Source organism: Rhineura floridana, chromosome 3 (genome assembly GCF_030035675.1).
Source record: "Rhineura floridana isolate rRhiFlo1 chromosome 3, rRhiFlo1.hap2, whole genome shotgun sequence".
Taxonomy (NCBI): Eukaryota; Metazoa; Chordata; class Lepidosauria; order Squamata; family Rhineuridae; genus Rhineura; species Rhineura floridana.
In genome coordinates, this window is record NC_084482.1 from 66,325,330 (window position 1) to 66,352,304 (window position 26,975).

Consider the following 26,975-nt stretch of genomic DNA (forward strand, 5'->3'; position numbering starts at 1 on the left):
TGGGGTGGGCGGGCAGGCAGCCACTTTCCCTTACTATTCAGGGTGGGGGGGATTCAAACAGCACAAGATTGCCATAAACAAACTAAAATGGAGAGGAACCACCTGTCAGTTTGACAGGATGCAATCAAAATACCAACAACAAACAGATCCCAACCCTAAAGGTGACTATGGACAGGGCCAACCCACTGGCTCCTTCCAGCTCCTCCCCCCACCTTGATAACATGACATTCCTCCCTTTGATAGTACAGTATTGTAATGCAAGTTGCAGCAAAAGATGATGGGAGACTTGCACGGCACAGAGTTGTAGAGCATGGGATAGGGGACGAGACCTCTGTACTGTGCCATATTCTACTCTACCCATCCACCCTGGAACCTGCTGTGTGAGGCCAAAAGGCTGGTAAGGGTGGGATTCAAACCCGCACGTGTAGAGCACAATGGATTTCTACTCCATCACCTTCACCACTCAGCCACCTTGTCTAACTGCCTGCTGTAGGGACAGGACCTCTCACTGCTATAGGGCCTCTCTCATCCACTCTGCAGTTACTTGTGCATTTCCTGAAGAATGTCAGAGGGCAAGCACTGTGAAAAGTGGGCTTGTAGAATATTTTTGCCAAAAGAGAAGGAAGGATTTAAATGACCTCTTGGAAGGGTTTTCAGAAAATATTTCACCTTGCAGATAGGAGGAAAGGTGTAATGGTGATTATGCAGAAATTAAAAAATAAGACTAAAAGGAATGTAATGGGAGGCGAAGGTCAGTAGCAGAGTCTACGTGTGAACTGTGATAGATCTTTAACAAATATATCAGTATAAAAGGCAATTCTAATTTTCTTCCTCTTTGTCACATTCTAGTGTGACAAAGGGATAGAACAAGTTATTCAGATAAGAATGGGCTCAATCCTCAGTGGTCTTTATTACACACTATGGGGCAAAATGAACAAACTGTGTTTGGAAAGATTATCCCCCAAATATGTACTAGCCTCAGGAAAATATCATCAGAGGATAGGGGACAGGTCTGGCTCTCGAAAAGTATTTCCATCCGTATACACCTTTCTTTTTTCAAATAGTGAATAGCTGCCATAGATTCCTATAGAGAGAAGGGAACTAAAGTAAAAGTCTACACTTGGGTTCACTGGCAAATAATTCCAACATTGGATGGTGTGGCCTTTAGAGCACACAGAGATGCACCCTGAGGATCTTTGCACTACCTCTCTCAACCATCCTCAGCCCCGGGGAGAAGATAGAAAAGAAATCAGTGTACATCATTGAAACAAGGACTTTATTTATGTCGCTTCCAGGTAGGGTTGCTTGATTTAAACATATGGGAAATGCAATTTACACATCCTTTTCAAGTATTTCTAATTGTGCACATGATTTTCTTCTCATATATTATGACAGTGTGTACACCAGTGAAGATGTTCCAAGGTAGAGGATTCTCTTTTGGAACAGAGCAACATCTACAAATTTAAGCTGATGAGCCAAGGGGAAATAAAGGAAGAGGCAGTGGAGTCAAGGAAGACTTTAGGGGACTTGTCTCCCATCCCCCTCACTTGGACAGGGAACAGGGGACAAGCACATCTCCATTATGTGCACTGTTTGGGCCCCAACAGCTGAAAGTTCTACAGCAAATAACAAACCTAACAGCAGCCATCTTTAATTTCACCCCCCTCTTGTCATACACATGTTATCAGAATGGATGCATTCACCCCAGTTCCCTGTACTGCAAACAATTCAAGATCCCATACACACTCCCACTTCAACCAATGCAAATGCAGAGGGAGTATGAAAAAATATTATTTCCCTTGCATAGACTTTGTTCTTGCAACTATCTAGATACCATTTGCTATGCTAATGTGGCAAACATGCCCTTCTGAAGCGCAGGCAGGGCTAGGACCAGGATGGAGCACAGGGGGTACTGCAAAAAATGCAACAGACACACATCTGACCCCAACATTAGCACTAGTGGAATCATACCCTTGACTGATATCCTGTCATTTTTCCTCTTGAACAACTCCCCCTGCTGTGGTATAACTAAAGTTGACAAGAAGTCCTATATTTTAAAACGTATCACAGCCTGTTCAGATATGACATAACTTGTTCTTTAACATTTCAGCTTTGCTTTCCCCATTACATTTATCTATTATTTAATCATTTATTAATTAATATTAATTAATATTTTATTTATTAATATTTCTTCCAAATAACTCAAGTTAGCATGCATGGTTCTCCACCTTCCCATTTTATCCTTACAACTATCCTGTGAGGTAGGTTAGCTAAGAGAGACAGTGAGTGGCCCAAGGCTTTGTGGCCGAGTAGGGATGTCAGCCCTGGTCTCTCAGGTCCTAGTCCAACACTCTAACTACTACACCATACTACCACACACAGATTGGATAGAGAGTGTGACTGTGCTCAAATTACAAAGGGGGACTGGTCCCTCATTCGGTTTTTGAATCATGGTGGGATTGTGGATTTCATTAAAGACACCCCTTTCCTTTTCCTCCATCAATGGGCTGGGATTTGCTAGTAATAGCTAGAGAACTTTTCAATTTTCTGTTATACCTCTGATCTCTGCTACAATCTTGTGCCTGCCAAGTGACCTACCTGCTATCAGAACACATTTTTTTGTTGGAGAACTACATCACAAAATTTGGAGAAGTATGAATTTCAATAGATAGCTCTGTTTTGGTGTGCATATTAATTTGAGAGAGAGCCAGTGTGGTGTAGTGGTTAAGGTGTTGGACTATGACCTGGGAGACCAGGGTTCGAATCCCCACACAGCCATGAAGCTCACTGGGTGACCTTGGGCCAGTCACTGCCTCTCAGCCTCAGAGGAAGGCAATGGTAAACCCCCTCTCAACACTGCTTACACTGAAAACCCTATTCATAGGGTCACCATAAGTCGGAATCGACTTGAAGGCAGTCTATTTCCATGTTTTCCCATTAATTTAAGAAGTGCAAATTAGATAGTTTCTCATTAAAATGCAAACAAAATTGATTTTCTCTCCCATCCCTATTTGGGCTTCAAGAATCATGAGATTGCCCTAGAAACTGGAGAGAGAGATATGGTGTGTACAGATTTCTATATTATTAAACACAGAATGCCCTTTTCCCCCTTCACCGAGTATTTGCATAATTCTTTACAGTTAAAAGTGATCAGAATCAAACCCTACTAGAGACTCTCAAGATAATCTTGGGTCTTTGAATTTGGAAGAGGGAAAATTCTTGCACAGAAATAGCAAATATTGTCAAGGCACATCACTTATGCTTCCCCTGAGAATTCCCTCTATATGCTTGCTTCCCAGGAGCTTAACACACTGTTAATGAACACATAACCTGATTGCACGTACTCCTCCTCTCCAACTTTCAACTATTTCTCTGTTTCTCAAATTCTCCCTGAACCTCCTCATTTTCTCTATTTGTGTCAGTTTAGGTCTCCCTACTTCTACAACTGTTTTGAGTACAAGAGCCAACACGCAGAGCGTAGCCTTCCTCCAGCTTAACTTTCTTGCATAATTGCAATTCCCAGGAGACAAAGCACAGACATTTCTGATGATGGCTCACAAAGCACCCTAGGGATTGCAGTTCCAGAACCCAGGAGTGCGCCTTTAATGGACATCAAAAAGACAAACATTCCCAACTCCACTGCCTCCAAATCCTTAAACCAGAAATGTTTCATTGTTTCATTTTTGAGTTGTATGGCCTTCTGCTAACATCCCCTCCTCTAGCTTCCCAATGGATCATCCCATAAAATTGAGGGCTTCTCATAACCCTACTGCCAACTTGGATGAGCAAGGATATAAATCATTTTTCAACTTCTATTTTCTGTTTTTCTTTAACTCCAGCAGCAACAACAGCAAAAAATAGCTCGGGAAAGAACGTGCGGATGTAAACAGCTGCTTTTGCAATGGGATTTGCCATGAACACCTCTTGCTTCTTCCTGCTCACTGTCCGCAGAATTTCTTCTGCTACCTCCATGGGGTGGACACCATAAGCCAGTTTTCTGAAAAAGACTGAAAGAGGAAAACATTGAAACACCTTCCACTATTGCCATATGTACTGCTCTGTCTTCTAATTTCTAATGAACATGGATCACAAGAAGTTTTTAATCTAGTAAAGTTTACAAGGAATTGGGGAAAAGGGGGGAAGGAAACATTGCTGAATGTGTAGGAGAAGGGGAATTCATACCATTCAAAAGAAAATAGGTTTTAAAGTAAAATAAAAATGTAAAAGATCTTAAAATAGTGAGACACTGCCAATGGTAGTAGGTCATCTTGCACAACGTGTCCTCTTTTTAAAAGACTGCATGACAAATAGGAGATATGCATGCATTATTTACCTACTAATTTTTTTAAAAAAGAAAAACCTTCAAAACTGCTCCAGCATTACAGAAAGAAGGAATACATTGGGTTCATTCCATTCATGCGAGGACTTCCGTTTGCACAACAGAACTTCCCCTCCCTCTCCTCTTCCCATGATACCCTCAAATCCGCTCCAGATCATTGGGGAAAACCCCAGAATAGATTTGGGGAGTAGAGGGAGGGGAAGTTCTTGCACAAGCAGAAGTCCTTGCTTGAACTTCGTTGGATACATCCCATTGTCCCTCGACCCTAACACTGGACAGAGCTACATAATTAGTAGTGGATACGCATTTTATCCTTTATCTAACCAAAATATTAAATTGAGAAAAACATCTACAACAGCTCTGGCTATCTGGGAAGGGATGCACGTTACTCATCAAAAGTGATGTCAACAAACACTGTCCAGTAAGTACCTATGACAGCTGTACATACATTCAATGCAGAAGTGCTGTTTACACTGCTAGGAACACATGCCTGCTTTTCCAGGTACTGCTTCAAATTGCTATAGAAATCTGTAAAAGTGGTTTGCCCAGATCCACCATGGAAGAACAGAAAATGTGTGTCCTCCAATGAACAGTGGTAAGTTGACAATGGTACATCCACGTTTCTGGAAAGTTATTGTATGTACACACCCTAAAACCAGTTTATGGAACTCCCTCCCATTTATGGAACACCCCATTTATGGAACTCCAAACTGAGATATAGCAATCCTCCATGTTAGCTATATTTAGGCAACAGGTGAAAAAGTATTTATTTGTCCAGGCCTTTGGAATCTGATGAAGCTGACACTGTTTGGAGTTTAGACTTAGTGTTGCTGTTTTTATAATGAATACATAATTTTATTCTGTTTTATTGTACATTTTATATTAGTGTTTATGTTGTAACCTGGGCTATAAGCTGCTCTGTGCTTGGATCTGGAGGAAGAGAGAAGTAAACTCTGAAATAATAAATAAATAAATAATCTGGTGAGAGGGCTCAGACATGATTTCCTAGATTCAGACTACAAACTGTCAAACTATGCCTCTGTCACAAGAGAGCTTGATGTTACTGAATGCTTACAACCGTTGGTAAAAAAAAAAAGAAGTGCCTGTACTCAAACGTTGATAAAAGTGTTGTAAGCGCCAGCACAAAATGGCTGCCATGAGCAACAACAACAACAAAAAAGGTGATAGTATTCCATACTGGTGAGCAACATCACAAAAAGTATTAGTTATAACAGTCCAAGAACCTTACTGAGTAATCTCTTGCTGCTTCTAGAAAGGTATTGTTTTTTAAAAAAATTAAATGTGCTTGATAGGAGAAATTTATACTAAAATGCTAAAGAAGATATATGCCCCAATCACTTTTGTTGGAATATAGCTATTTCTATCTTCCACAAAAAGCTAAACTTTTAACAAAATTAATCCAGTTCTAATGGTGTGCAATTCATATTTATGGCCAATGTGCTGTGCCCCCTTACTCTCACATTGCACCGCATTTCCCACTACACTGGCCTCAGCTGCCGCTTCTCCTCTTCCATTTCCCCCCCGGCTCCTCCATCCCCACCCCAACTGATATTAATCTTACATCTCCACATGGAGGCCTCCCAGTTGTGAGGCTGTGGTTGAATATGGTATGAGCGTATGAAACTTGGCGTCACAGTACTGACACAAACACCAAATTCCTGCAGTTCTGCCCTCAGGCAATCAAAGAAGCCTAGAACAGCATGCTTGGAAGCAGCATCTAGAAGGAGAAGAGAGACAACCTCATATTATAAACAAATAAAATAACTCACCAATGTATTCCCCTCTCAGCTCTTCCAATATACAGAAACTTTGTTTCCTAGAAACTCCATTAAAATAAAAATATGTCTTATCATCCTGGCTTGTTTCAGCACCAAACAAAAACATCCACGTCCCTCACATCATAACAGCTGATCTCTAGTATATCATACAGGCATCTAGTTTCACAGTGAGCCTTTTATTTTAATGGTTGATCTTTCAACTCCACCAGAAATCAAAATATCATTTGTGTGTTGGCTGAAATAACATTTCGAATGGAAACACCTAGAGTCATTTTTGGGCCTATAGACAGGGTCCTCAGGTCAGTTTTTGACTTCTGATAAATATGGACAAATTATGGTGTGGCTCATGGTAGAGTTGACATTCACCTTTCCTCAATGGGCCTAAAACTCTCTGGGTTAGTGGTCAGCTGGAAGCCTGATAGTATAATATTTAACAATAAGGATTAAAATGAATGATCTGATCAGCAGAGAGGGGGCAATTTGCATCCTCATCATGGTGCTGGGCTAGGCAGAGAGTTTGAACTATCTCTAGCCCAGCACTATGATGTGGATTAATATGTCTCTGTCCCTGCTACCCTGCTAGTGTACTCAACCTTTCCCCCCAGGGGCAGTGCTGCTGTTGCCGCCAATGGAAAATCAGGTCAGGAGCTGATGGGCTACCCAGAGAGGCTCAACCTGCTGGATTAGGCCCAGAGGCTGGCACTTCATCACCTCTGCAATGAATGCTCATTTTCTCCATTTGTAAACTTACAGGCTGCACGAAATGGGACTCCTAATTTCCCCTGGATATTATTGACTAGCACAACTTGACCAGTCCTTCTGGAGATCATGTTGGAAATAAGAGCTGTAGGGGTGAAGAGATGACAGAAAATGAATGATGTTAGATTTAATTCTATTACCAGGGAAGTGATGTTTATTTAAACACATGTCCACCATTTCTTAATTGCCTATGTATTATGTAAGGCTTTAAGAATGAGGGGAAAATAAGATCAAATAATTGTTGAAAGTGTTGAAGATGTCTATCCCAACACCATGGACAGTTCCTAGTAACGGCAGCCAACATAAAAAGGGCAAGTTCCTGCTGCTCAGTCCTCAAAATCCCCATTCTCTAACAACGCTCTTCAAAGCTCTCAACCCCCACAACTAGGGCATAGTTCCCTACTTCTGTTACCCTACTGCTGGGGGTAGTCTATGTGATGCCCTCCCAAAGTTGTTGAACTCCCAATAGCTATCAGTCCCAGCCAGCATGGCCAATGGTCAGTGGAAATGAAAGTTGTAACCCAACATCTAGAGGGCACCACATTGGAAGACACCACAATCCCCTAGTTCACAGTCCTACAGCAACTAGGATGCATGGCCATCTGTCAAAACACACACTGATCTTAATTTTTCAGTGCAGTTCTCCAACCGACAATGTTTATAAAAATGCATATATTGCCAGAAAATGTGCATAAATTATATTAGTGAAAATAACATACAAAATGCTTTATATTTGGAGAAATTGCTTGCAAAAATGTGTTCATTAGTCAAAACTGCATACAAAAATGTGTTTAGGAAGAGGAATTCACACTAAAATGCTAAAGGATTTTCATGAGTGTTTTTTTTTAAATTGTAAATTGCTGCCGAACTAAATTTAAAGTTGGAAAAATGAGAAACAGAGAGAACTGCAAATGACAGATCTTTCCATCCCTAAACCAAGGCAAGCCTAACTACAGATAACTGAGGGAATCACATATTCTTTCCAAGTTTACTCCTGCCTCCCCTTCCCTCCCCTCATTCTGTTGCCCCCCATGTGTCAAACTATAGGTTATGGGCCCCTTATTACACTCTGTAAAGTGCAATGCACATTATTGATGCTATAGTAATAATTAAGAAATCATCACCATCATCCCACAATTGGACCCAGATATAGAACCCTAGCAGTCACTGACACCAACCTGGATGTCGGTATGAACTGAATCCACTTCTCCTAGGGAGAATGTTGGTCCAGTGTGGAACTTTATTTATCTACTGTAGACCATGAGCTTTTGTTGCTGTTTATACAGGGCCTAGCATGCTGTTGTAAATGATGGTAGCTTTAGTATTAATAGTGGATGAACCCACAAAATTAATACTTTTAATTCCCATGGATTTCAGTGGAAATAAGCACATGTGCATCAATGGGCTTAAAAGAGCTGACATTTGGTAAGATGCCACCTAGGAGTACTAGTGGTAGTCATTAGACATTAAGGCAAATTGCACTACAGGTATCATTCTCGTTCCCCAGGAAATCTTGCAACGAGGCTATATATCTTAAACAGAGGATATTCAGCATTGTCGTCAAACTAGGATTTCCAGGATTCTTTGAGGACAGCCATGAAGCCAATATAAGTTTGTAATGTAGATATGCCTTAAGTATTTTAAACGACCCCATCAAGGGGTAAAATGTAACCAAAGTGTATCCCATCCAATGCTCCTTCTAAAGAGAAAGGCAAGGGTCTTAGGCACTGTTCCAAATACCTTTGGTGAGTGTTATAGGCCCAAAATAGTTGGCATCCATAATCTTTCTGTCAATTTCCAGTGATATGTTCTGCACTGTTCCCTTCAACTTTGTGCTAGCATTGTTGATAAGTATATCCACACATCCATAGCAATCCAGGATTTCTTTAGCTACATCTTGGATGCAATTTACATCAGAAAGATCTAGAAGGACAAGTTTTGGTGTAAATGTCTAGAAAAGAAGCAACACCTTATTAGTGCCCTTTCTTGGAGGAAAAAAAACAAAACAAAACTGGAACAACTCTCATAAGTTTTCAGTGGTAAGATCAGTTCATGGATCATTTAACGAAACATATAGGGATGGGGTTGCAACCTGTTCTGGATGGGGTTGCACTCCCCTTGAAGGAGCAGATCCTCAATTTGGGAGTCCTCCTGGATCCTGCCCTGCTGCTTGAATATCAGGTGGCTGCGGTAGCCAGGAGTGCTTTTGGCCAACTCAAACTGGTGTACCAGCTGCATCCGTTCCTGGAGGCAGTTGACTTGGCCACAGTGATACATGCATTAGTGACATTGAGGCTTGATTACTGTAACACACTCTATGTGGGGCTGCCTTTGAAAACGGTTCGGAAATTGCAGTTGGTTCAAAATGCAGCAGCCAGAATGTTAACTGGAGCACAGCACAGGGAGCATATCACCCTTGTGCTTTATCAACTCCACTGGCTCCCAATTTGTTTCCGGGCCCAATTCAAAGTGCTGGTTCTGACCTTTAAAGCCATAAATGGCCTTGGACCAATGTACCTGAGGGACTGCTTATGCCCATATGTACCTGTCTGGGATTTAAGATCATCTGCCTCTGGTCTCCTCTGTGTGACTGGAGTGAAATATGTTAGATTGACAGGCACGCAGGAGAGAGTTTTTTCAGCTGTGGCCCCCAAACTTTGGAATACTCTACCCCAAGAAGTTTGCTCTGCTCCCTCCCTGTTGGTTTTCCGGAGACTTCTGAAAATGATCTTGTCATCCGGACAGCCTTTGGGAAGGACTGAAAGTAGAGCCTGAGTGACTGACACTGATTTTATGTCTTCTACATTAAATTTTACCTTTGTAGTCCCTTTAGTACCAATCCCTATATATATATATAGTATTTTAATTGTATTTTATGTATTTTAATTTATTTTAATGTTTTTGTGATTTTACCACTTACAATTTTATTATGTACATGTCTGAGTGCCCTTTTATAGGGTACAAGGGTGGGATAGAAATATTTTAAATAAATAAATAAAAATAATAAATATAGCAGCATCCAGTTGTATATTCTTCGACACACAACAGAAGAACTAGAGTTTACCAAATGAGATTAACTCAAAGCAAACTAGATTACTGTAAGCGAAACCAAGCCTTAAACGAAGCGATTCACATGTGGACACTATTGCATGAAACCAGGAATTATAAATATATTTAGCAGCAATTCCTGTGATCAAAGTGGTACTTGACCCACTTTAGATACTGGATACTGCTGCTGGACTGTATTTAAGATTACCCAGTTGCCCACTTTTTATCTCCACTTGAGCTGATAATCTGAAGGGGATTGCTTGAAATTGCTTGCATGGACAAAATGTGCCTTCTGTGAACTAATCCTTTTCAGAAAGACTTTAGGCTGGACCATATGTACACTGGTGTGAAGAGCTTGTGAATACGTGCACACATGTCACCCACTAGATCAGTGGTTCCCAAACTTTTTTCCCCCATGGACAACTTGAAAATTGTTGATGGTCTTTGTGGACTGCTTAATGATTTTTCTGCCTGCTGTAGTAATTATAATGCACTGGGGTAGATGCTGTATACTTTTTACTTACATTTTGTTGCTTCTTTTATTTCTTATTGTTCTTTTTGTTGTTATGTGCCTTCGATTATGACTTATGGCGACCCTATGAATCAGTGACCTTCAATAACATCTGTCGTGAATCACCCTTTTCAGATCTTGTAAGTTCAGGTCTGTGACTTCCTTTATGGAATCAATTCATCTCTTGTTTGACTTTCCTCTTTTTCTACTCCCTTCTGTTTTTCTCAGCATTATTGTCTTTTCTAGTGAATCATGTCTTTTTATTATGTGTCCAAACTATGATAACCTCAGTTTCATCACTTTAGCTTGTAGTGATGGCTTGTTCTAACACCCAATTATTTGTCTTTTTCGCAGGCCACGGTATGCGCAAAGCTCTCCTCCAACACCACATTTCAAATGAGCTGATTTTTCTCTTATCCACTTTTTCACTGTCCGACTTTCACATCCATACATAGAGATCGGGAATACCATGGTCTGAATGATCCTGACTTTGGTGTTCAGTGATACATCTTTGCATTTGAGGACCTTTTCTAGTTCTCTCACATCTGCCCTCCCCAGTCCTAGCCTTCTTCTGATTTCTTGACTATTGTCTCCATTTTGGTTAATGACTGTGCCAAGGTATTGATAATCCTTAACAAGTTCAATGTCCTCGTCAACTTTAAAGTTACAAAAATCTTCTGTTGTCATTACTTTAGTCTTCTTGATGTTCAGCTTTTGTGCTTTCCTCTTTAGCTTTCATCAGCATTTGTTTCAAATCATTACTGGTTTCTGTCAAGAATAGCTAACTTTGGTCAAGCTGAAATGGGTCAACCAGAGAGAATTCTGGGAGCCTGTGGTTCCCTAGGACACCCTACTGGGCGAGGTCCGCGGCTCAGTGCCAGACAGACAATTTGCAACCTTGCAAGAAGATGCAACTGAACCTTAGCTGTTATCCCTTATCGGCTTCCTGAGATCAAAAGTCAGGAAGAGGGGGTGTTGTAGATCAGGACACCTGGGTGAGGCTGTCTAGCCCCCTTATCTTCAAAGGCTTCAACGGAGTGGATCAAGGCAGGGGCAGAATATGGCTATTTGCCTCCCCCCTCCTTGTTGACCAATAAACTCCATAAAAATGAAGGATGCTCTTTCAGTCTTTGTTCCCTATTTCCATCCAACTTGACTCGCCTGAGTTTGACAGGGAAAAGCCGATTGGGAACCAGGCAATTCTACTGTAAGTATAGGATCTTAGCTTAGCAAGCTCTTAGTTATTTTCTTTGTATTGAACCTCTCACCTTTGTTATGCCAATGTACCTCGTGTAGCCTGGCTGAGGGTGACTGGCTTTGAATAATCAAACTGCTGCTCTCTTTTGTATATACCGTTCTAATTCTTTTAAAGAGAGCTGGTGTGGTGTAGTGGTTAAGGTGTTGGACTACAACCTGGGAGATCAGGGTTCGAATCCCCACACAGCCATGAAGCTCACTGGGTGACCTTGGGCCAATCACTGCCTCTCAGCCTCAGAGGAAGGCAACGGTAAACCCCCTCTAAATGCCACTTATCATGAAAACCCTATTCATAGGGTTGCCCATAAGTTGTAATCAACTTGAAGGCAGTCCATTTCCATTTTTTTCAATTCTTTTAAATAAACTATCATTTTATAAATGATGTGTATCGGCTTGAAACTAATGATTCTAAATCTAGTCCTTGATTGCTGAACACTACTGATTACTGTTGATTAACGAGGGTTAATACCCTTGGAACTCACATAGGTCTCTGACATCCCCTATCTCAGAGAAAGTAACCAGGAAGAGGGGTGGTGGCAGAACTACCAGAAGTTTAGGTCTGAAAGGGAGAAGGATTTGCCTGGTAAGCAGAGACCCAAAGGAGTTGGGACTGTTCTCAGAAGCAAAGAACCCCCCTTGGGGTGCTGAGGGCAAGGGACCCCAGGGGAACAATTCTTTGACAGTTTCTGCTAAGAGTATGGTATTGTCTGCATATCTTAAATGATTGATATTTCTCCCTCCAATTTTCACACCTCCTTCGTCTTGGTCCAATGCCGCTTTCCATATGATATGTTCAGCGTATAGATTAAACAAATAGGGTGATAAAATACACCCATCTCACACCCTTTCTGATGGGGAACCAATCAGTCTCTCCATATTCTGTCCTTACAGTAGCCTCTTGTCCAGAGTATAGGTTGTGCATCAGGACAATCAGATGCTGTGGCACCCTCATTTCTTTTAAAGCATTCCATATTTTTTCATGATCTACACAATCCAAGGCTTTTCTGTAATCTATAAAACACAGGATTATTTTCTTCTGAAATTCCTTGGTTCGTTCCATTATCCAACGTATGTTTGTGATATGATCTCTGGTGCCTCTTCCCTTTCTAAATCCTGCTTGGATGTCTGGCATTTCTCACTCCGTAAGACCCTTTGTTGTAGAATCTTGAGCATTACTTTATGTGCATGGGATATTAAGGCAATAGTTCAATAATTACTGCATTCCCTGGGATCCCCTTTCTTGAACTCTCTGTTTAGCATGTTTACAAATCTTCAACTTTGCCAATATGACTGCTCCTTTTTCTTTGCCTGGTCTTAGCCTTTCAGTGATTCTAAGGCTGCAGTTCGAAACACACACTTGTTAGGAAACAACCTCCACTGAGCTCAATAGGATTTACTTCTGAGCACATATGCATAGGATTGCAGGCCTTCTCATTTCCTGCGTAAAATATTTTGTAGTTGCCTGGTTGAAAGTGTCCCATTCCCATCCATTTTAATTCACTCATGCCAAGCATTGTAATCTTGATACGTTCCATTTCTTGCTTGACAATTTCTAACCTTCCCTGGTTCATGCTTCTCACATTCCATGTTCCTATTGTGTGCATTGTACAACTCCAGATTCTCCTCGCATCTGTGCACATCAGCCTCCAGGCTTCCTTTTAGCTTCGCCCAGCTGTGTCATTAGTCACTTGTCCTTTGTTCTTCCCCAGTAGCTTGGTGAGTGCCTTCTGACCTGGGGGTCTCATCTTCCAGCACTATCTTGTGTTGCATTTTGGATACTCTGTTCATAGGGTTTTTGTGGTAAGAGGTATTCAGAGGTGGTTTACCATTGCCTTCCTCTGAGTTTGGATGCATCTTAGTCTAGTGTCTCAGCTTTGACCATTCCGCCTTGGGTGCCCCTGCTAGGAGTCTAGCCTCTTGGTCTAGACTTTTGATGGCATTGCTCTCAGCTTCTTCAACACTCTCAACCCCCCTCACCACGTTAAAGTGTCCATCCTAGAGAGGGTTTATGTCTTATACATTGCATTTATTGTATTATAATTTGCATTCCATAGAATTCAAACTGAAATACAATAAAAGACAATATAAGAAATAAAAGAAGCAGTAAAATACAATTAAAAAAATTGAGTATTTAATGCAGACATACCATGGATCATCTGAATGAAGTCTGTGGACCACTGGTGGTCCACAGACCACAGTTTGGGAATTCCAGCACTAGTTATTTTTAAACTGTAATACCACACCAGAAATGTCTAGCACTTCTTTCTAATGTGTGGTCCATTGACATGGTTTATCCACTAAGGATTGTCCAACTGAAGTTCATCCTTCTCTGTTTGCACCTTTGATCTCATGCATGGTTTCTGTTTATGGCACACCATATGGCCCTGACAATCATAAACTATTCTCTTTTTAAATGTATTTATTTGCGTATGGTTTTTATTAAATATGGGTGTGGTGGGTTTGCATAAATCAGTAGTTCCCAATCTTTTTGGTATGGTGACCCACAAGTCCAAATTTACTTGGTATGGTGACCCATTGATTTATTGTCTTGTGAATTTTGGACCTTAGGTCTTCTTTGGCAGCCATCATTTTCATCCATTTTAACTGCAAGTTTGCCCATTTTATAATAATTTCTTGAAGCATCCAAGCAAAAAATAACCTAACACCCTATTAATGTGGAATTTGTTGAAATATTTATAGTACTTACAAAGTTCATCATACCAGTTAAGGATTAAAAGCAATATCTTGGGAGGGTTTACTTATACAGTTGCACAGGCTTTGTGACCCACAGGTTGGGAAACACTGCCCTAAATGACCTTCAGGCCTCTTCAGGGCTATACACATTCAATCATCTATTTCTTAATGAGATTTGCATCTGTCATTTCAAACTGAGACAGATGCCTGAACTTCCTGCAACAACAGAATATAACAGCAGGCATAGCCAGAGACATTTTGTGTCCCCACCCACTGCATACATGGAAGCCAGCTTGACTGGCAGTTGAATCTGGGGATAGGCAAGATAGCATCCTCTCCCACACCCAAGAGAAGCAGGTCAGCTTAGGGTGCTCCAACAGGGTAGGATGTACATGATATACACAGTCTATCTTCCAGACGCTCACTACTGCTCACTCACCAGTCTCCCTGATGACTGCTCATTGCCTGCTCAAACAAATGCTGCAATGCAGCAGCAGTAGTGCTAGTGTGAGACATGTGAGTAGAGCAATGGATGAGCATGTGCAATGCCTGCTGGAGTATGCATGGGCTGGGTTGACTGCCTCTGCCTACCTGCTTGCTCAGTCAGTCGGGGGCCTTTCCTTGGGTCTGACACATTGGGAGAAGGAGACTGGGTCAGACAGACAGACAGACCAGGCTAGCAACAAGCAAGGTATTGATACCACTGAGGCACCAGCTGAAGAAGACAGCTGGGGGAGGGGGTGCTTAGGAAGAATAGCCAAGGATGCTCCCACCCTAGTCTAATTGCAGGGCTGACCGTGCAGAATAAATTGTTTAAAGTCATATTTAGAAGTACTGGGCAAAAAGGCACATGCCTATTCTGTTTCAACGCTCTCACTTGTTTCATACAGAACAATCTTGTTGTCTTCATACAAATCTTCAAGGTATGTACAGGGTACTTACTGCAGTAGGATCAGCCACACTGTTTAAAGCATCAGAGAGAGCTTCTAACTTGTCCAAGTGTTTACCACATAGAACTAGCCTAGCTCCACCTGTGTGAAATACACGTGAGCATTCTGGAAGATAAGCCAATGAATAATGCAGGTGAAATGTGAATAGCAACATACTTGTATAGTAGTTAATTTGCAATAAACAGGGGAAAATCATTCTCTTGGCAGACATGCACACAGAGAGAGCAAAGATTATATTATGAATATTCAGATAGCAAAGAAAATGTATTTCAGCTACCATAGAGTCAGATACATTGCCATTATCTTGAGCATCAGTGATTTAAATGAGAATACCCTAGAATACATTGTTGGTGGACTTCATCCTTCAGACCCATAAATTTCAAAGCCACTAATGAAAACTTAATTAGCTTTTTGATTAGACTGCAAAAGTGCAAAATCTTTATAGGAAAAGTGGCATTGCTTCAACTAGTTGGGCACAGTTGTGTGGCTTTTATCACATATCTGCACAGGTGGTGATGATGGTGGTTGAACCCTTCTTCCTTCTCCCTATGTTTGGACAAGAAGCAATGAGTTCAAGCTATAACAAAGAAAAATTGGGTTGGATGTCAGGAACACAGGCATTCACTTGCGTGCATGTAGAACCCTTTACACAATCAGGGATCCTGATAAAGAAGGTCCTCTGATTGTGCGGGGGAGTCTACTTGCATTTAAGTGAAAGTGAGTAGAAGCCCCCTGCAGACTTTCCCTGTGCAACATGGAGGTGGTGGTTGGGGTCTGGGGGAGATGTGTATGATGGTATAATGTAGCTCTAGGGAAATTTTGCCATTTCAAGAGGTTTGTTCCAACTTAGGACACACAGTCTTATGATCCCTGGGAGGATGCTCCAAGTTCTATAGGGTTTTTAAAAGATCTCCTTCTCTGAGGACTGAGTGAGAGGTCTGCCTTGGAGAGGAAGATCCAGCCTCACAAGCCCAGTCCACAACCAGTGTTTCTCCAACATCATAACTCTGACACTGTGAGGGGAGGGGGAAGAGGTGCACCAGAGGTGTGCTAGGAGGATGTGGACCCATAGGATTCCAAGCTCTCTCATTTCCCCCAAGATTTGTAAAAGAAATTCAAAAATAAGGGGGCAATCGTAATAAAACAAAACCAGTCCACAGTGAATGAATCCACATGTTTCTTCTCTTTGGGCTACCTGATGGCAGTGGTTAACTTTTCAGTAAAGCAAAATGCCATTTTTTTATACCATAGTGTTAGCAAGGCTCCTTCCATATTCCTCCAATACATGGCAATAAATAATTTCGCTGCAACAAGCATGAAACCAATGAGTGGTTTAAAAAGCACATCCTGATTATCTCCCTGAAAAATGTTTAATAATGTCAACTCCAGAGGGACAAGCTTTTGACCAGTGATATTACTGAAGACCCCCTTCTTTCAACAAGCCTTTTAAGTTGAGACCTTATCCCAGTTTGTGTCTGTGTTGGAATTGCTTTTTAATATGTTTTTAAAGCTTTTCTCTTTTTTTTTTTTAAAAATGTGTTTTTAAAGTTTTTAAAAAAATGTTTTTAAAGATGTTTTGTTTTTATATGTTTTAAAGGATGTTTTGTAGTAATATATTTTAAAGTATGTTTTTATGATGTTTTAGAGTGTTTTTAGTGCTTTTGTTTGCCACCCTGGGCTCCTACTGGGAGGAAGGGTGGGATATAAATCAAATTAATAAATAAATAGTTTTCACAAACACCATAGACTAGAAGGTAGAGACTTTTTCGCAAGTCCACCACATATGTTGAAATGAACCCCTCTCTTTACATCCTCTCCAACAAAGGGGGGATAGGGTAGATCGGATGCAAAACAAGCAGAGGTGTAGGATGCCACTTTTGTACAACTTTAAGTGCTTGTTCTCTAATGGAAGTCATGACGGACCAATACGGAAATTTAGACCACATACTCACCCAATCATGTGGATCTATCTGAATATCCCAGTTCAACTCCCGTAGAAGTCTTAGTCCGTCCACCATGCTCATATCCATATTAATCAAAACATTATACACAATGGACACAAACCCTTCTCCTCCGTCCCCATTGATTGGGGCAATCTCTTGAAAGGGATGAGATTCCTATTAGCCTGTTCAATATTATGGGGCATCTGGATAAATGAAACCTTTGTATTTCTGAGGTGGGTCTTCCAAAAATTTCAAGGTAAGGGCTGGTCATCAAAATAAAAATCCATAAGAGCATAAAACCCCAGGTCTTTAAATTCCTGAACATCAGAATGTTTTTCCTTGTACTGCGGATGACAGAATAAAGGTATTAGCGGGGAACGACCCGGAAGGAACCTTCTTTTGTTTGTGCCAGGACTTGAAAAGAGTCTCGAAGCGTGGCACTGTCATTTTGTAAGGCCTGACCAGGGTGTAGTTATCCAGGGTCTCGGGGGGTCTTAATCCCTTTACTTTTTTAGGAGTAGGGTCCCAACAGGGTCCCTCTATCTCCAGCATCCTACAAGCCAATCAGCATGACAGGAGAGTGCATTAGCCACTGAAAAGAGTCTTCTAACATCCTTAATTTTTCCTGCTGAAATCAGAGTGAAAGGAGATGAGTCAGCCACTGAGAAGACTCTTCTCAATACCTAACACTCTCCTTTTTTTCCTGCTTGTTGGCTCCTACGGATATCTGTTGTTGTGGGAAAAGACATTCAGAAGGCTCATTCTCAACCCTGCAACAAAAAAGGGGGGAGCGGTGCATGGCTGTGACTAACATGAGGGGACCCTGAACTTCTGAATTTGCCACTATGCTACTGGGCCTGCCACAGGTCTTTTCAAACATATGGGATTTGTTCTGGTAGCAGGAGGCGCAGAGTGACTTTATCAACTGCTGAACATTGGATCCATCCATAAAGGTAAGTAAATGTCTCAGCTGAAAAGCCTCATAGTACAACCTTAGAAGGGGGATACCCCACCCACCCTGAGCTAGGGCCCTATGCCTAAGAGTCCTGGAAAATCTGAATATTTTGTCACAAAAAAATAAACGATTGAATTTTGTCCTGCCAATGTTTAAAACGAAAATCAGCCACAACATGCAGGAGAACATAAATAAATAAGACAGCTTTAGGAGCACTACTCTCTTAATTGCAGCTATATGATCTGAGAGAGTAAGGTTCAACTTCTTCCATTTGTCTGTCCACTGTTATTTTACCCCAAATATGCCACCCTGCGCTCCTACTGGGAGAAAGGGCAGAATATAACTCTAATAAATAAATAATAAATAATAAAATAAATAAATATGACCATAACTGAGTTGGGTTATTTTATTAAGATTCCACGGAACCACTACCTCAAGATACTGAAAACTCTTGCTTACCAAAGGGATGCCAGCCCTTTGGATAAAGCAGTTTACACTGCTGGTGCCACATTTAAAAAGAAATCTGATTTTTTGACGTTCACCTGCAATTCTGCCGCTGTCTCAAAGGCTGCCAATTTGGATTTCAGTGCTGGGAGCGCTCTAACTGGAGTTTAAAGTATCAGAAGCATGTCATCAGCATAAAGGCTGATGACATGTTCTGATTTCTGATCAGAGTCTCCCTGAATATTGGGATTGTATTTGGAAGAAACTCAGTAGCCAAAGTAAACAAAAGTGGGAAGAGTGAGCACCCCTGTTTGGTGCCACTATGAATCTTGATTGCTCAGGAATTTATATTATTCACCCTTACATATTCAACAGATGGAGAGTACACAGCTGGAAGAGCATGAATAAATGTAGGGCCCAACTTATAATGTCTCAACGAGGATAAAAGGAATTTCCAATAGATGCAATCCTGCCTTAAAAAAAAAACTTGATTCTTCCACTCTCAGTCTTGGTACAGCTCCAGTAAGTGCATAGCTCTGCAAACCCACCATCATGGGGATGCATACTTTGTAACCCCTTGCTCCTTATCTTTGTGCACTTCTCCATGTGCATCTGACAAACTGTGCATATGAGCCCTGACAATTTCTCACTTGATATCTCCTGTTTCCACCCTCTGGCAGGCAGCAGAGCAAAAAGCCTACCAGAGAACTCCATACAGCTCAAGTGGATCACTTTCCATTCACCTGATACCCTCTGTTGCTATGAGCCCATCCATTAACTGAACCACTGCTGTTGCCTGTTCAAGGCCTTCGTGCCCCAAGGCCTGTAAGCAATTTAGTGTCAAGATAACCATCTGCATGCCATTTTACTGGTTGCAGACCTTAAAGCTCAGCACTGGTGCATAACTTTTGGATTATAGAAATAATCTATTTATACCATCTTGTGGCCACCTGATAGTTACTGTATATGCAATTAGATCTCACAGCTACAGCACAGCAATCCCACTATAAATAGATCCATTTATTTCATCTGAGACTTACTGTTTGAGGAGGCAGCTTTTCAACTAATTCTGGATCCACCTGAGTGTCATTCTTCCTAGCACACATTTCTCTACTGTTATTAGGAGAATGTTGTGTGAACATTGATTCTGTAGATAAATACAGTGCAGTCGCTCATAATTATTGCCAATTCATTTTGGCATAAAGTATATAAAGCTATAAACTGGGATTCCAGAAGCCAACACTAAAAACAAATCTAAATTTTGAAAGAAAAAAGACCCTATTTTGTCACAAAAACAATTGGACTAATTTACATATCAGTACATGTAAGTTGTTTATGTATGTATATTTTATCCTGGTCGAAGACACAAGGGTTAACAGAACGTAAACAAAAATTAGCTATCTTTAGTTTGTCTAAATTATTTTGATTGCAACATTTGATTTCTGCAGAATTTTGAATTTGTTTCAAGATGCAATGAAAGGGAAAGAATGCAAAGGCCATGGTTAGGGGTGGGAGATTACTTGATGTGATACAACAGAACAAAGGTTGTGCACTTTAAGAAAGAACAGGAAAGAATGTAGACACAGATGGATGGGAATAAACTGAGTCACCTGGAGAATTTCCTCTATTAATAATACCTCTGAGAGGATCCATTCTATTCACAATACACACATATTTAATGTCTCCCACATTGTCCTATTATGCTAAAGCCCTGGCTCTTGATCAGGTTTCTGAGCCTATATACAATTCTCCCCACATTTCCAAGCATTCATTTACAATTATGGGGGCTAGAAACTCTGTTACATTTTAATGGCAGTTGAAATCCTCAGGATTTGGGATGCTCCTCAAGATTCACATGCCAGAGAACTAGATTCCAGGTGGCATAGTGGAATCACAGCTATTCAGATTTCTAGAACATGTATATGCGTTTGTGTGGTCACACACTATAGGATGTTAGTCATTTTGTTGCACCTGCTTACCCTTGCCCACACCGGAGAGAGCATCAGTGATCACTACAACTTTGCTTCGCACAACAGATTTTGACATCAGCTGAACAACTGTCCGATAAATATATACAATCCCACTGATTCCAACCACAAGCAGTGGAAGAATTAATACAGCCAGGACACCCATCTTCACCTGGCAGAAAGGAGAACATATTTAGGTGGCAAAGGAGATTGGTTATGTTTGTCACAAAAACTTTTACAACTGCTCCCCGCCCCATCAATAAAAGACAAACAAGTAGAACTGGTAGCATATAAGGCGCCCTCAGCCAATCTTTGAATTGTTTGATTATTTATTCAGCATCTATCAGTCTGCACATGGAGATTTACAAAAGTGCACACATAGCTGCTTTTAAATGACTCTGCACTACACAAAGCAATTTTGTACTGCAAAATCAAGTGCATGGCATAAAACCCATTTTAAAAATCAAGTTGAGTTCATTTCTTTACTGCCTTATTAGATACTATGGACAGATGTGTGACCAGTACTGTTCCACATTAATATGATTGCAACAATCGATTCCATTCCCCTAATACATGAAAAAGGAAGGAAATGGAAAGAAAGAATCCTGACATATTTCTTATTGAAATGTAAGAGACAAAGCAAAGCTTCTGAGGAAATTGTGCCCATTTCACATCCAACAGACATTCTGTAATAAAGACAATAACTTACTTGGAATTGCAAGCAGTCAGCAAGCTGATAAGGTGGTGCCTCCCGCCAACTGGTTTATACCAGATGTTTAATTAAACTCATAGGCATTTTTGGAAAGGGAAAAGCACTCCATCCGCTGAAGCGTTTTGCCTTGAGTGAAGGCAGCTACTGTATGTATAGTGCTCAGCTGCATGACGGAGTTTTAAAAAGTAAATATAGCATCCATGGCCCAAGCCACATACCTGACCTATTTCGTTTCAAAGGCTTCGAAGCCCTTCTAGAGCCTGCAAGAGTGGACAAACCACTGATATAAAGATACTCTTTATTTTATAGGGGAACCTAGATGATAACTTTGCTCTGAAAGGTTCTGTTTATTCTAGGCACAGAAAACATTTATTTATTTATTGTATCTATATTCCACCTTTCCTCCAAGGAACTCAAGGTGGAGGATATGCTCTCCCTCTTCTTGTTTTATCCTCACAACAACCCTGTGAGGTAGATTAGGCTGAGAGACAGTGGCTGGCCCAAGGCTACCCAGTGAGTGTCATGGCTGCATGGGGATTAGTCCAACGCTCTGACCATTGCCCAAAACAATAGGAAGGTTTTTGACTCATTCCCCGAGATCAGGGACAGGGACATTTTTCAGCACGAGGGCTGCATTCCCTTCTGGTGAACCTTCCAAGGGCCATATGCAAGTGATGGGCAGGCCCAGAAGCAAAGCAGGTAGAGCAACCAATGTACATTTTATCTTTGTACAGTACATTAGTTCACACACACACACACACACACACACACACACACACACACACACACACACACACACACACACCATCTGACCTCCAGACAAGCAGGAGCAGCCAGGCAAAACACTCAGTGTGCAAAGCAGGGCTAGTAAGTCTGGTCTGGGGGGAGTTCCAAGGGGCAGATAGGCCTGGAGGTCCCATTTAGCGACTGGTACGGAGGTTCTCTGCCCCTGCACTAGATTCCGTGGCAGCCGGTGGCTCCATGTCTTTGGGGTTGTGAAATCCACTCTGCATTTTAGTCTGAACTTCCAGGGAGCTGTCCAAGGGGCAATAACTTCTGTCGTCCCTGAGAGTGCAACTCTATACATCTCTCCTGAGAAGGACATCTAACTGAGTTGAGTGGGATAAGAGTATACAGGATTGCAGCCTAGGTTATGGAAATCCAGTTGAAATGGATTATAGCATTTTGACATACAAGATTAATTTTTTTTAAAACACCAAAATCCTGGTATTATATTAGTTATGATTTACTAGCTGTTTTGTATATGTTTTATTGTTATATGCTATCTTGTGGTTTTCTTTTTTAAAATAGTTGAAATAGAAACTGTGTAAATAAATAGGTAAACCGTCAATGCCTCAATCAAGCTGGATTTGTGTAACTTCTTCAAAGCACAGTGGTTAGGTAATGCATTGCACCCTGCAACAATCACACAATGTATTTTCTATTATTTATTTTTAAACTGTTATTTACAAATAGATGTGCAAACATAGAAAGCCACAAATTATCAAAATAAAAACAGGAGCAAAAACACAAAGAACACCTATTGAAGACCTTTCTTTTAAAACAAGTCTTTTAAGTGGAGATCTTTATCCCAGTGTGTATCTGTATTCAACTGGAAATTTTTAGATACAATTTTACTGTTAAATCACTTTGGGATGTTCATGGAAAGTGACTCATAAATGAAATAGTTAAATTCACTAATAGGCCAAAAAAAAAAAAAACCCCTTGCGGTTTAAGAATGTACCTATAGCCCACAGATATTCCTTTCAAACTTTAAAAAGCAGGGAAATTGGGCAGCTATAGTGAATGCACCAGGGGAGCAGGAGACCTGACCTCCTCTCTGAGATATTGTACTGCCCTACAAATGTGTCAAAATGCAAACACAATTTCGGTTGGTCTTTCACAGTCCAATCTACTTCCTGTGTAGTTTGGAAGAATTTGGTAACATGTGCCTCTGAGCATATGTTTCCAGACTGTTCCTATTTTGGGGTGGGATTCAATTGCATACCCGCAATATACAGGTTACATAATTATAATTGATTGGGAAGTCTTGTGCAACAAACCCACTTCCCCAAAAGATTGGATGGGGAAACAAACAAATCAGAATGAATGCTCAATAAACAGGTCATCTGGAAGTGACCACAAGTAGAGACCTAGATAACCTAGCCTCATTCTCCTACCTCTCTCAGGCTAACTTCTCTAATCACACATAGAAAGGAAGATACCCTAACTGCAAAAGAGTCACAGTATAGGTTCTGGAGAAGCAGTCAGAGCTGGTAGTGTGACTTGTTTTACATGGGTTGAACCCAGACAAACAGTGCAATCCAATGCATGTCTACTCAGAAGTAAGCTTCATTGGGTTCAATGGGACGTACTTCCAGGTAAGTGTGTGTTGGATTGCAGCCTTAGTCATAGTTTGAGTAGACCCATTGAAATCAATGGGACGAGTTGGTAACTCCTGTGTAAACATCACTTCTAAGGTGTGCATCTCACTTTTGTATTGATGCAGCTAAGCTACATAAAGAAGTGGATTCCCTGTGATGCAATCTATGCTCAGCTGGCATATTCAAAATTCAAGGTGGAACTGGAGGCTCCTGTTTGGACAAAACCTCCTGTAGGACATTTTGAGGGATGTTTAAGGCACTTCAGTAAAATTTGTAAGGATCCTGACCCCTGCATTAACTACAGCTTGATTATCCCCTGCTGTGGGGTTTGAAGCAGTAGGGATGATGGCTATTATTGTACTTCTAGTTGTTACCATTATTTATTTTATTATTATTTATGAAACATTTAAAAAAGATAAAATAATAAAATGGAAGATGTAAAATGTGAGCTAGAATGTAAGTGGAATAAAATGCAGGATGACTCTAACCATATCCAAGGTAGAATTCATTTTAAAGCTTATCTGTGATGGTGATGATAATAATAATAATAATAATAATAATAATAATAAATTTAATTTATGTGTCGCCTATCTGGCCAATGGCCACTCTAGGCGACGTACATGTAAACAGTTAAAATACAATACAATAAAATAGAATAATACAATATAAAATACAGTAATACAATATAAAACAATACAGCAGCGATAAATACTAAATCAGGGTAAGAAGCAATTCAGTCATAAAAATTAACCCTCCCCGGAAATCCCAAAGGCCTGTTGAAAGAGCCAGGTCTTTAAGGCTTTACGGAATACATTTAGGGAAGAGGCGTGCCGTAGATCTTGAGGGAGGGAGTTCCAAAGGGTGGGGGCCGCCACTGAGAATGCCCTCTCCCTAATTCCCGCCAATCTAGCTGTTTTTGTTGGCGGGATTGAGAGAAGGCCCTGTGTGGCTGATCTTGTCGGGTGGCATAATTGGTGGTGTTGAAGGCGCTCCTTTAGATAAACTGGGCCGAGACTGTATAGGGATTTAAAGGTTAATACCAACACCTTGAATTGGGCCTGGAAAACAACTGGAAGCCAGTGTAGATCGAACAACACTGGTGTGATGTGATCCCGGCGGCGACTATTCGTAAGTAGTCGAGCTGCCGCGTTTTGTATAAGTTGTAGTTTCCGGACCGTTTTCAAGGGTAACCCCACGTAGAGCGCATTACAGTAATCTAATTGAGAGGTGATGGCAACAGAGAGAGAGAGATTACTGCTCGTTACCGCTACTTACATGCTTTGGTAACTTTCTGGTACAGTACTATGTAACACATTGTATGTGGGGCTGTCTTTGAACAACATTCCAAACCTTCAACTAATTCAGAATATGGCAGCCAGGTTGTTAAAAGGGATCCACCATAATAAATGCATCTCACCAGTCCTGAAGAGGCTTCCAGCTTGTTTCTGGGCTGGTTCAGTCCATGGTCAATGCTTGGATGGGAGATCACCTAGAAAACCCAAGTGGGCTGTCCTGAATTCCACGATGAAAGAAAGGCAGGATATAAATGTACTAAAATGAACAAGATCATCTCCTAAGACTCTGCTCCTGGTACCTTCAGAGATTAGGATGGTGACAACTGGGGAAAGGGCCTTTTCTGTGGTGGACTCCATCTTTATGTATCTCTTTGGTACCTATGGTACTATCATCTAGATGCCAAGTGAAAAATATGTTATTTTCCTGTGCTTTTCATTAGCGACGTCATAATGTCCTGTTTTGTTTTGGTGCGGTGTTTATGCGTGCAACTGATCCTATGCATTTGGGTCATTAATCTTCCCCCAATTTTATATTGTTGCTGAATTGATTTTAAATTGCTGTTTTCATGTGCCTGCAACACAAGCAAAATAAGCATGCCTTATATAAATAAAGAATCCTACTATTTGTGTGTAGAATCACATCAGTTGATGGGAGGAGGCTGAGGCTCCTTTCCTTTGTCAGACTGATACAAAGCAATGGAGGGGAATACTTTCCCAGAGGTCATGTGGAACAATTCCATCAGGGATGGTGTTAGATGTCAACAGCAGCCTCTCTTTCCCACTGCTTGCATCTCTAGGAGATGGAAATAGCCCACAATAGGATCCTCTTGCATATGTTTCCCAAAAGGATCTGCATCTCAGTCCCATAGTCCACACACCATCCAAACTTTCCTATTATGGAATAAAAACAGATATATATCCCTCTTTAGACTGTGTTGGCTTTAGGCAGGGCAAAATGCAGAACTTGTTTGTGCCTATGGCTCTTGAGAGATGCGTTGGCCTTTCAGTTTGCTGCAAAGAAATCTGTCCCCTTTGGGACCTCCTGCCCCACACCTTGGCATATAACGGGCTATACCTGACACTGGGGGACTTCCTGCTACATGGCAGCCTTTGCCACTCCATTCTGATTCTGATACATGGCAGATAAAACTTCTCTGATGACAGTGAAACCATTCAGTCTCAGCGAGGTGGTGCACCTGGGAGGCCAAAGGACTTGCAGGTAAACTCACGGCTATTTTTGTTTATGGAGAGGACCCTTTGCTCTGTTAATGCTCTCTCTTTTTTCTTCTATACGTCCCGGTTGCCTCAGTAACATTTCAGAAAGAAGGAATATGAGACAGTTATAGTGTCTGCTGAGTGGAGTGGATATATTCTGGAATGCTGGGTTTCCATTATTGGAACAGATAAGATTGTGATGTTCTGGGCTAACCAGCATACATACCCTCACAGGCAAAACTAGCCCGACTGAACTGACCGGGGTACCTGAGAACTGCCTAGAGCTGCTGTTTCTTTTTTTTGGTCAACGGCAAGAATGCTTCTCAGAATAATAACTACTGGATTCCTGTGCATGTGTAGCAGGGATGGGAGAGAAATTCAATTTTCATTGCATTTTAATGAGAAATTACTTAATTTTGGCTTTGTTTAACCAGTGCTTGAACCAAAACACAATTATCCTTTCAAATGCACACTTCCCTAAATTTTCCCATGCAGTTCTCTAACCAATGAGTATTTAAGATGCAAATATTACATGAAAGTATGCACAAAATAACTATATTAGTGAAAATAACATACAAAAAGGGAAATTAATTATATTAAGGGAAATTGCTCACAGAAATGTGTATATTAGGAGAAATTTGCCCTAAAAATGCTGATGAATTTTCACAAGGATTTTTTTTTAAGAAAATGCAGATTGCTTCAG

At 40.9% G+C, this 26,975-nt stretch overlaps 1 protein-coding gene across 2 annotated transcripts; it reads right to left on the reverse strand.

Moving 5' to 3' along the window:
* Positions 1 to 1,259: 1,259 nt before the first annotated feature.
* On the reverse strand, positions 1,260 to 21,528 carry DHRS7C (dehydrogenase/reductase 7C). Of its 2 annotated transcripts, XM_061616396.1 has the most exons (7): positions 21,376 to 21,528; positions 20,679 to 20,838; positions 15,350 to 15,462; positions 8,638 to 8,848; positions 6,890 to 6,982; positions 5,922 to 6,077; positions 1,260 to 4,007 (listed from the first exon to the last, which is right to left on the reverse strand). In XM_061616396.1, exons 2-7 carry the CDS (start codon positions 20,830 to 20,832, stop codon positions 3,799 to 3,801), a joined length of 936 nt encoding a protein of 311 aa, XP_061472380.1. In that variant the 5' UTR covers positions 20,833 to 20,838; positions 21,376 to 21,528; the 3' UTR covers positions 1,260 to 3,798. The 2 variants fall into 2 exon arrangements, with proteins under 2 accessions (XP_061472380.1, XP_061472381.1); XM_061616397.1 differs by lacking the exon at positions 15,350 to 15,462 and having other exon boundaries at positions 8,638 to 8,820.
* Between the last annotated feature and the right edge of the window lie 5,447 nt (positions 21,529 to 26,975).